Below are 12,298 nucleotides of genomic sequence, written 5' to 3' on the forward strand. Positions count from 1 at the left end.
TCGGGGATTACCCTGTTTGGGTTCACTGGTCAGCTGACTCTGTCACATGATCACGCAAGGAAGCCTGTCCCTGCAGCAGCTTCGGTGTCCACCTTCACCGCTCCACTTTGAGTAGGAGATAACACGACGCTAGAACCTGCTGTGGTCCTCTCAGCCCTGGACCGAAATAGACCTGTCATTGGTTCGTGGTTCTCCAGCATTTCATTTGAACAGCGAGAGTATAGAATATCAATATTTTTATTGTCCGACAGACCTGCACTGCACAACAGCCAGCATGATATGTGGGCGCGCAAATCCTATCTGTATCGCGAGGCATTTGCCCGCCGTGTCTCCTAGTCCATCAACGCATCGTCCCCTGCAAACCCCTTGCCCCACTGGTACTGCTGCTGCTGCTGCAGGGCTTGGGAAACTGTTAGCGGTGTCGTGCCGCAGTATACGCACTGTCATGTCGGCAGGACCGAAACTCGACCTCGGCGGCATTTTGCCTCCAATAGCCACTCCGTTTGACAAGGACGAAAATATACGATACGACTACCTTCGAAATAATCTCGACAAATGGCACGCATTTCCATTCAGAGGTGGGTGACTTTGTCGAATATCACAATTCATGAATTGGCAATTCATTATTCAAGCAAATTTACCTGAATCCATGCATGGTGAACACCGGTGAAGAGTGAGATTTTGTTTCAAATTCGTTACCATTTAGGGAGGGACACCTAATCAATAGACTGTAATTAACTGCCAACAGACCAGAAAAAAATAAATGTAGAAACATTATGATAAATCAAGACTTTTTAATTTGTTAATTTGCAGATCAGCAGTTGTGATCTTAACAAATTTAATTTGTAGAGGGAGACAAATTGAAGGAACTCACACCTAAATCAAGACTGTTTAGTAAGGTTTCGAAATTATCTGCCAGTTACTTTCCTAATTAAGCTCAATTAATGGCTAGCCTAGATAAGGTCATATGACATGATGAGTGAGACAGCCATCGGCATCAGGTAGAGGTCTATATCAAAGGTAGACCCTATGGCTATAGGCTATACGAAAGTAAATTCTATTCTATCCATGGTGTTCATTGTAGAATTTCAATATGGATTGGGCTCGTAAAAAATGGAACCGCAACAATCATTCCTTGCTTTTGTGTATACCCCATGTGGCAAGACAACTCCAATCTTGCACTCGGCATTCATTTTGTGTGGATTTGAATTTGATTGAACCCACAACAGGCTATGTGGTACAGGGATCAAATGGCGAGTACGCGTACTTAACCAAGGAAGAGAGAGTGGAGATGGTTGCCAAGGCTCGCGAGGCTGTACCAAGTGACAAGCTGGTCGTGGCAGGTTCCGGATGTGAATGTGAGACTGCAGTTTAACAGTAGTGTCAATAAAGACAGTGCATTGTAATTTGTACTTCCAAATTATGTGCTATATATACACATTAAAGTGGAGAGTTCAAGATGTCTGTGATGCATATCTCCTAGCAATTATTAAAAAACTTAAGACTTTATAGAGACAAAAATACTCTTCAAATGTAGAATCAACAAAAATTGTTGAAATGTTGGATCCCCATGTGTACAATGTATGTTTTCCACAAGCATCTAACCCCGGGCAAATGTGTTGGGGTCGCTGGTGTGGTTAAAAAATATCATAATGTACCGGTACATTGGACTCAGTGAGTGACTTGATGACATCATCATTGTCCCATATCGTGTATAAGAGAGTGTAACCAATACTACTGTTTTATGATATATTGTATATTGAGACTCTGAATACCAGCCTTCTAGAACTTTTCTATTTCTCTCCAATTTTGTGAAACATCTACCATGCTGTAAACTTGTTTGATTTTGCTCAATATACAGGGTGCATGTAGTAAAGTCAATTGTGATTGGCTTTTGAGCTATTTTCAATTTGATTGCAGTTGCATTTTTTTTTTTTGTTTCGTTTGCGTTGCATATCATACATCTTGTGTGTCACCAAATATTATGTGCCCATCTGGTATCTGAAAAGTAATTGTAATTACTTGACTCAGTAATGAACTACCTCATATTCTCTATTAGTAGCACAATGGGCTTGCTTTCTTGTTGGGCACTGTCACATTGTCACACGATGAATCCATGATTGGCTTGTCCAAATCATGTGACTGCCAAAACTAGGGGGCGATTTGTAGATTGTTTATAGTAAACTTGCCTTTATAAGTATTCATGCATGTCTCAGATGTCATTTCTATTGACGAACTGTGGCAATGTGAAATTTGTTAGAAATCTTTTCTCCATTTTCCCCTTGATGTAAAGGCTTTTCATACAAGCCTCCATCTGTTTCAGCCCAGATGTTTAATTATTGTACCACTTCCTTTCATGTTTGAGTTTCTGGATCTTGCACACTGAAGTGTGTCATAAATTCATGCACTGTGTGTCAGGGCATGGAAATGGGATTGATAAAAAGAAGGCACACAGATGAATGAAAAGAGACACTATCGCAGAAAGACCATACAAATGTAAAAGTTTTTTAAAATTAATGTAAGGCAATGTGATTGTTCAAACAATGTGGTTGTTGTAGCAAAAGCAACAGTAGATAAGAAAACTGGTACAGTTTTTTTCTATTCTGTCTTATATTGGGGCAAATTCAGTGTATTGAGATCTAAGGAGTACATCAGACAGAGAATTAGCCATAAATAGATGATCTTCAAACCATCAAGCAACACAAAATAGATGATGGTATCATTTTTTCCTTAAATCTCTGAGTGGGAAGATGCAGTCATAGATTTATGAAACAAGTTAACTGATCATACATTTGCAAGAATTAAGAAAAAATTAAATAAAGATAAACATTCAAAATGCACATTTTATGTCCGTTGTGCCCCTAACCTGTCTGTTGAAGACTAGTCCCAAATATACTCAACAGATGTCTGATGGGAAATGCGTGGTATGGCAAAATCAGCTTGTCCTCAACAGGTTTAAAAGAATTTGAAATTTACCTGCTGTTCATTAAGTAAGTAAAATGCAAGATATCTTATTTTGTGTTTTCATAAAGTGAACAAGAAAGGAAATCAGCATTTTTGACCAATGAAATATCATGAAACTTAATATCCAAGGAAGCTACAAGTGTACAGTGTACACTGTACTTTGGGGCTAGTGTACTCTATTAAAGTGCCCACTAGAACATTGCCCATTTGATGAAGATGTGTCATCAAACATTCAGTATGACAAATGTCATGGATTTTGCATACAATAGTCATGAAATAAATTATTCCAAGTGTGGTTACCAGATCATGAGATGTGTATGAGTGCTAAAATTTGTGGAGTTTATGCAGTGTATTAATCAAATTGAGGTCCATCTTGATCATTTCATTGTTATCCTTCCAAGTACATTGCACATAATGAAATTCCTGTATCTAAGTAAATGCAGGAAGCATTTGATCCTACCTACCAACAGGTCCTATCAACAAACCCCAGGTTGTATTGATGAGTTTGGATGTACATTGATATTCAAAATATCTGACCACCTGATGGTAATGATTTTCATCCCTTGCATCCATGTGAATGGCTTATAAGAAAATATAAAACCCATTCACTGGTCTGCTAGATAATTAATGACACCAACATCACTTTCATGTTCTTCAGCCACCCGTGACACGATAGAGATGACTCAACGGATGGGTGATGCTGGAGCGGATGCAGCGCTGGTCGTTACACCGTGCTTCTACAAGGGTGGCATGAATAATGCTTCTATGCTGCAGCACTTCACAAGGGTAATTCTGTGCTTGTGCAAATAAAACATTTAATTAAGAATAATCATTGCCTATTTTTTAAACTTATGGAACTACATATTTTCAGTGTGAGTGAAGAGTAGAATCGTGAGAGTACTATTTTACATTGATTGGAAGGGGAACATTTGGAATGATAGCAAACATTCTGTAGTCAGAGATTGCTGCTATAGTGACCAGTTTAAACTTTTGATGATGTTTGAACTTGTAAACTTTTGATGATGTCCTCCGTTGTCAGTGAGGAAAGGGTGCATGAGGGCTTCCACCCCCCCCCCCACCCCCATATTGCAACAATCTTGGTTCCACACACAAGATGTCTTGATGTTGTTGCTGTGCCACGGTTTTCACTCTACAAGTGTATTCCTCGTTTCCGACCCTCCAGGTTGCGGACTCAAGCCCCATTCCAGTCATTCTCTACAGCGTACCAGCAAACACTGGCATAGACCTACCGGTGGAAGTGGCTGTCACGATGAGCACACATCCCAATGTCATCGGTATGAAGGACAGTGGTGGCGATGTGAGTTAACCCAGATATTGTACTGAAAATCGAGCTTATGGCCTCAAACCTCGTAGAGCTGACAAGTTTTATACCTATTAACTAGAAAATGCCATATAGAACAACAGCTAGCCAAACTCCAATTTTACTGTGTGTTTTCTCCAGAAACATCCAAAAGTAGCTTATCCTCATGTTGTATTGGTGTACCAAAATTCTATATACAAGTACTTTGAGGCCACAAGTGCATATTGCATAGATATATAATACACATGTACTTCCACTGAACACAATTCTCTCAAAATAACTCCTGTACTCAGTGGCGGATTCAGGGGGGAGCGCACCGGCGCGCCCCCCTCTTTTTCTTTTTTTTAAAAACAAAAGAAATGAAAAGAAAAAATGGAGGGGGGTATGTGCATCCCCCTTTAATTTTGTAAGGCCCAGCCCACCCCCCCCCCCCCCCCAATTATGGAATTCCTGGATCCACCCCTGGTAATTGCCAGTTAACATGCGAATGAATGATGTGTATACCATGGAACAAATGTAGGTGTGGTAGTTTAGTTATTCTGCTTTGAAGTGGTGTCTATACTGTTTGTCGGATTTGTGTGTGTATGTGAAAAGTAGTTGTAATTGAGATTGTGATATTTTGACTTGCCCATATTCTGGCACCATTTTGAAAATATTTTGACATTTCAGTCTTTCTTGTTAAATTGTGTTACATATGGTACATGAATTAAAACAAAACCAGAGGGAAAAATAATGATGTAAAATATTGCATGCAATGTGCAGCTAGGAGCAAAATCTGGAGTTACAGATAAAAGTGAGGGTTGGTGACAAAAGACTCATAATAGTCCCACATATCCATTTGTGAGGCAAAGTGTTTTTACTTCAAAATGGATGGGCGAAAGCCATGGAAATGAAAGAGTCAGCGTGCTGAGCATTGTTGACTAACCTATTAGAAAATGGAAGCATGCTGTGTGACATAGTCTTTCTCACTGCAGCTATAGCACAATTGTGGGATGTAAATATTTCATCAGAATCAAAGAAGCAAGAATGACTCCATTGTCACTGATGTGGAACCCTCATTTAGATTTTTGGGTCAGAATGTGAAATTCAGTGGAAGCATTGCATATTTTAAGAGGCTGTGCTGCTAGGGACATGGTTTCCATTCTGTGTCTCATAGCAGCCTCAACATGCCTTTTTCCCAGCCAGGGGAAAAGATGGCAAGTAAATGTGTTTCAATTTATCGCTCCATGCCTAGTATGACCTGGCATTTGACTTTGCTTTGTTGCCTAGTGTTTGTTCATGCATGAGACCACCTGTAGGCTTGTATACAAAGATCACCAGCATTTTCGTGTGTGTGTTTTGTTTTGTTTTGTTTTTTCAAATTGGACTGTACAGCATTTTTTGCAGCCTGAAATTTTTGTGAATTGTCAGTGGCATTCAAAGCATACAGCATAGAGAAGAACTTAATTGCATGTATTTTCATTTTTCAAATCTTGGCTCTCGAGAAATATGCAAAATTAGAATGCCCATTCCTGTTTTACTGTATCTTGCCTGCTCAGAATGATTATTCTCTGTGCACAAGTGCATGTTCCTCGGAGCAAAAATGGCTGATTATGAAGATCTGTCGGGTGCAAAAAAAAAGTTTATTGTATTGTAGCATTCCCTTTTCTCTATAATTAGACAACTTGTCTATATGAAAATGCAACCTCTCTATTGGAATGATGACTCGTTTGTGCACAAGTACGTGTTGCTCTGAGCAAACCAAAATGACTCATCATAGAGATCTGATGCATTGGACATGGAGTTTAATAGGGGTCAAACTCTACCCACTGACAGCCATGAATGCATGCATTCAAATCATCCGGTATGAAAGACACTCGAATAATGTAATTCATGTGCTGATTGAAATGGATGTACATTGTATGCACAATGTACCATGTGAGGAATAATGACCCTTGTTGCGGTTGTTGTTCCTGTCATTTTAGAAAATTAATCTGATTTCTTAGGATTCATTTAGTCAGTTAGTAACAGTTTTCCATCTGATTTGTAACATTTATTATGTACACACGTATTTGCAAGTTAGTTTTTGTTTCATTTGGTAATTGCTTTCTCTGAGTGTGTGTATGATATGTGAAGGTGAATATATGAATGTATCTGGTTTCACCGTAAATTGAACATTTTCTGCCAGCTATGTGTCACTCAAAGTGCCATTGTAAAACAATGACATGACATTGGATGCATTTGATTTCAATGTAGATCAGAGGTCAAATGTCAGACACAAATTTTGTTGTACCTGCAGTGGGTCAGTTGTTACGTTGATGTCATTGGATCTAACCTTGTGCATAGCTCTGGTATTAGAGTTCTAAGTAATGCATTGAGTGGCTTTTGGGCAAAGTCTTAATGGTGAAATTTGCTGTTTCCAAAGTTATTTTTGAAAAAAAAAAATCTTTCCATCCAATCTGATTCACAACGGCTCACTGGCTTCTTAAGGGCAAAATGTAGTGAACTTCTCTTGTATTAAAGGTCAATATCAAGTAACAAATCTTTATTGTGTATGCAAGAATGCCAGATCGAGTTTGGGAGAAATTCTTCAAACTTCATTGTTACATCATGACAGTATTGTGTGGCAACTAGTGAAGAGTTTAGTGTTACAACAGTAAAATGGACATACAAATTTGTATGTGACCACCAGCTGATATCTGCCATCTTGTTTGTTGTAGGTGTCAAAGATTGGTCTACTGGTCCATAAGACCAAGGGACAGGACTTCCAGGTCCTGGCTGGATCTGGCGGCTTCCTTTTGCCAGCCCTGACCGTTGGTGAGTGGCTACTTTAAGTAGCAATGCAGCTGTGTTGTTTTGTTGTTGTTGTTGTTGTTGTTGTTTTTGTGTGTGTTGTTGCTCAGGTTCACCTGACCTCTACCCCGGAGTAACAGTATGTGAAATTGTTAGCTGAGAACAGTCAGCTTTGAACATTAGTGAAAGTGGAAATTCAAAGAAAATCGCCACTTGGCACAAATTTAAATGCTGTGTTTATGTTAAAATCTTGGACTTGACAAAATGTAAGACTTTTATTCATTCCACAATGGGAAATTCATACGATGTGTGTGGTAACGCAAGCATTCCGGATGAATTCGGTAAAATTCAGTGAAGGTTTTACTGATGTCATAAAATGGGCCAGTCTAACAGCACCAGATGGCATGTCTTATCTCAAATAGTCATATCTTTCCAGTGATGGTTTTTAAGCTGGGCACTGGTACAGTAGCGTTCTTCGCCACCTTTTCTTTCAAAGAATATCGCAGTTAGCGTAATTCAAAGTAATTCAACCTCTTCTTCTGTAGCAATGAATGCAGGTATGATTTGTGTTCTAAAACCACCAATTTTTGTGATGCATGGTCACATCTGAGATGCATACATGTATCTAGAAGGAATGATAATTACCTCCGCCAAGGGAGGAGGTTATGTTTTGTTACCATTGGTTTGTGTGTTTGTCCGTGTGCAAAATACCGGTAACTCAAAAAGTAGTTAACGGATTGGGATGAAACTTGCAGGAAAGGTTGAGAATGACACAAGTAACAAACGATTAACTTTTGGTAGTGATCCGAGAATTTTGGGGGAATTTATGAAGGATTTTTTATATTTTGGCAGGTAGGGTCAATGAACTTGGGAGTTCAGGCTGCGCGTATTTGAGGTTTGCATGCGCGCACTAAAGTGCATGCTCTAGTTTCTGCTAGGGCGAGGCGCGCCGTGCACCTGAGGGTTTATGACGTAACAAAGGCTTCTATACATGGGAAATCGGGCGACTTTCAGCACACAATGCTATATAAGTACGAATGGGTGGAAATCACTGATATCTCTATGGAAGAACAAGATCAGTGGTGGAAATGAGCTGCATGCTTGGCAGAGGTCTGCGCTCTCAGAGTGCTTTTCTAGTTAATATTGCATTCAGACATACAACAAACACATTACTTGATAGTGCATGGATAACATGTTTCTGAAAGATCACATGTAAACAGAAGGTTTGTTTTTTGTTTTGTTTTGTGTTTTTGGTTTGTCTTGTTTTGTAGGTGTGATAGCATTTAATTTATCTTGCTCCTTCCACCACAGGTGCAGTTGGTGGTGTCTGTGCTGTAGCCAATGTGCTGGGAAGAGAGACCTGTCAGGTGTATGAACTCTTCAAGGCGGGGCAGACGGCAGAAGCAGTGGCTCTGCAGCATCGCCTCATTGCCCCCAATGCCTGCGTGAGTCACTCCATCCACCTTAAACCTATTAGGTCATTACGAAAGTTTGCAGCAAACAAACAAACAAACAAACAAACAAATTATTTTCATCCTTAAATTGGCACCTCTAAATTCCAGTGTGTGTCTTATGTAAGAATGAAAAGATTTTGGAACTGGTAAAATTCCTTTTTTCACACAAAATACCGTATCAGAAAGAATTTCATACCAACTTGCCAATTTTAGAGAGAAACAGGAATGCTGTCCCAGTAAATATATTGCCAATTTAGGGATCACTAATATGTATCTAGCAATTAAGAGGCTAAGTAAAGAGAGTTTGTACTCTTATACCTTCTGAAACACTTAAACTAAGAAGCAAAGTTATGATAAAAATAGAATAAAATAAAGTGTAATCACACAAATGGAACATTAGTAGAAGATTCATTAAAATTAGAGATAAAGATTAAAAAGTCATAGTTTGATGTGCTGTTACAGAATAATGGTATTCATCACAACCACTTAATTTAAAATTCGGCGGTCAACTCTGTTTCTTTTTGACTTGCACATAGATATTCACCAAAATTTCAGTTTAAATTCACAAGAATCTCCTGTATCTTCGTTCAAATTGTAGTGTAGCAATAACCCATGAATTGCGACTTTTAAAAGGAAGGTTTTTAAGCATTTCATCTTCAGGTACAAGATCTTTTGAAATGAAATGAAGTAGTCTGATATGCTGAAATGATTTCTCTGTATGATTGATGTTGTGCAAATCTTTCCCCTTCCACTTTAAGACCTTTACAGGTTTTTCTAACTGAAATGTCCTCATATACTCACTGATATGATTATTTAGAATTATGAGATCTCCTTCCGGCAAACTTGAACTGCAATATTGGAGAAAGATTCAACAGCAAATCATGTGGTATTTCCCCCCCCCCCCCCCATCTTTTGTGATCTGTTGTGGGATGACAGAATATGAAGCATGACACCACTGATGCTATGAAAAATGCAGTTCCTTTTGAAAAAAAAAAATCAGTTTGTGTTTGAAGGACATCATTATGATAGACAAGTTGTGCATGAAAAGAATCGGAAGGGCCTGCTTTTTATTAGACAGATTTTGTCCATCAAATATCTGAAATGAGATTGAATATCAGTGACAATGGAGAAGCGTGGCTTGCAAGGTTTATTATAATAATTGAGGTGCTGACCGTTTTACCTGGTTCACGTTGATACTCTCACAAATAAATTGAAAGAAAAAGTCTACAGTGATAAACCATTGTCCATGGGGAACCGCTCATCTCATCCTTTTCTTCTTCTTTTTTTTAATGGGGGTGGGGGGGGGGGGGGGGGGGGGTCAGGCAAAAGAAATTTTGTTTTGTGCCAGAGAAATTAATCCTACCATGGAAGACCATTGAAGTGACAGGCTGCTTCTAGTCTACCATCCTTTTGTTTAACACCTATTGTAATCTGCTCGTCAGCGAACAATCATGAAATTGGAAGACACTTTGGCAAATTATGACCTTGGAAAAGCTTGTTGATTGATGTTAGTTTTGAAAGACACAGACACACAGACTGGTAGAGATACACACACATACATACCCACACACAAACACACACACACACACACACACACACACACACACACACACACACACACACACACACACACACACACACACACACACACACACCCACACACAACACACACACACACACACACACACACACACACACACACACACACACACACACAACTTCATAGAGGCTTTTGTTCACTGTCTTTTGGACTCCAGTCTGTTTGATGGCACCATTGTCTGTACTGGTATTCTGCACACAGGAGTAGCAGTAGGGATGTGTTTGCAAGAATTACTGTATATGCCACATGTTTGGCCACTATATTTTGCAAACTGGGATGTGCAAGACAATCATGCGAATGATTGAATTCATGTTTTACGAACTGCATAGATTTAATGAGAAGAAAGTATCATCCCTTTTCAACAGAAAAATTTGTAGCAATTTAAACTCCTTGGAAATGATATGTGATGCATTTGCATTGCAGCGTTATAGGAGACAATGATTTCACATATATTGTAAATTTTGTGAATGCTAGCTGACTTGTGACTTTCAAAAAGAATCTTGTTTGGGGGAATTGAAGGCTGTCGGAGAATATGGGAGAAACGGTTTGACAAATCAATCATTTGTTCACTAGTGTGTATTTGAGAGAGGGATTGCTATACAAGTTTTCTATGTCACCTTTATCTAGCATGTATCCTCTGCACATTTGAAGATAAAATGTAATGTTTCAGATTCATTGAAATTTACTGAGGGTGCCTGTTAAGAATTGTAGTTGTGTTTTATCCAGTCCGCTTTGCCCAAAGTCATTTGAAAAAATTACGATTTTGAGATTGCTTTGTGAGAGGCTTTTGTAGTTATAGTTTCTCTGAACTAACAGAAAGGTGAGATCAGATGAAATACTGATATTGCTGTGCATTTCTCCTGTATGTGTGACAAAGATCCTTGGCTGAATTGGTTGGACATTTGTCCTACTGGTCCCATTCTGTAAAGATTGTTGTAAATAGTATCAAACACAGCAGAATTGTCCTCAGAATATATGTGATGTAGGCATTGTACTAGCATGAAGCATGAAATTGGACATCAGTGCCTTTTGTCTGCTTGTCTGGACATATCTTTTTGTAGTCTCTTTTATTTGCTGTGTAATTCTTCTTCTCCTCATTATTACATGTATCATTATTGTTGTTTTATCAAATGAACTTTATTATCATAATCTTATCTCGAATATGAAAGACAAGGATCATGCTGTTGTCATCACCATCAGCAGTATTGTAAAGAACTGTATAACTTTCAATAGTTTTGTCAAATATCTCCCTCCACCTCTTCTTCCATCTTGTAGGTGACAAGGAAATATGGCATCCCCGGCCTGAAGACTGCCATGGACTGGTTTGGATTCTATGGTGGCCCTACCCGATCACCACTTGTGCCTCTCTCAGAGGATGTTACCGCGGCGATGAAGAAAGACTTCACTGACAATGGGTTCATCCCTTAGGCATGAGATCCCCACCCACCACGCCCACCTTGTTTTTGATTAGATGAGGATGGGGTTTAATTCTTCCAAACTGCCAGCCATTTTTGCTGCATCATTTCATCTTTGCATGATGACATCTTGGCATGTCTCTTTATGCATATTGTACGCGCCATATATTTTAGTGAGCCTAAATTTTTGCAAATCGGGACTTCCCAATGATTTCGCGAGTGGTTAATTTTGCAATCATGGAGTATGGTAGGAGACAGAGAATTGTATATGTGCACATCAAATTCAAATTGGGATAAGCGTCAGTATTTTTGCATGTCTTTAAATTCAGGAATAGCACTTTACTCGCAAAATTCACGAAAGTATATCCTCGTGAAATATTTAGGGTATACAGGAATCAAATTGTTTTTTAAAGTATTGTAAAAGAATGTGTGCTGGATTTTCTACTGTGTTTGGTCATTATGAACTTGAATATAAAGAGTGTATGACATTCTCTCTTGTGTGTGTCTCTTTCTCTGTCTCTTTTTCTTTTCCCTTCTCTGTCTTTCTGTCTCCCCTCTCATATATATATACATTTGTGTGTGTATATGTATTACGTGTATATAGATATGAAATCATTTGATAGCAGATATTTAGCCTTCAAAGTTAAAAAGGATGTACAATTTTCACAATTTTATAAACATCTTTGATAAAAAAAGGAAAGAAGTTGTAAAATAAGCTACATAAGTATGTTTGGAAGGATAATTTTTCAACACATACAGTTTTATGGGTTCT

The 12,298-nt window shown here is 38.7% G+C and overlaps 1 protein-coding gene across 1 annotated transcript; it reads left to right on the forward strand.

The window, feature by feature from the left end:
* Positions 1-274: 274 nt before the first annotated feature.
* On the forward strand, positions 275-11,547 carry LOC139735308 (4-hydroxy-2-oxoglutarate aldolase, mitochondrial-like). Its single transcript, XM_071646065.1, has 7 exons — positions 275-578; positions 1,230-1,358; positions 3,623-3,750; positions 4,148-4,282; positions 6,985-7,081; positions 8,369-8,502; positions 11,387-11,547. The coding sequence occupies exons 1-7, from the start codon at positions 275-277 to the stop codon at positions 11,537-11,539; spliced, it is 1,080 nt and encodes a 359-aa protein (XP_071502166.1). The 3' UTR covers positions 11,540-11,547.
* The last annotated feature ends 751 nt before the right edge of the window (positions 11,548-12,298 follow it).

This window comes from Diadema antillarum, unplaced genomic scaffold (assembly GCF_040938485.1).
Source record: "Diadema antillarum isolate AM-2024a unplaced genomic scaffold, OU_Dant_1.0 seq00000569_RagTag, whole genome shotgun sequence".
Classification (NCBI taxonomy): domain Eukaryota; kingdom Metazoa; phylum Echinodermata; class Echinoidea; order Diadematoida; family Diadematidae; genus Diadema; species Diadema antillarum.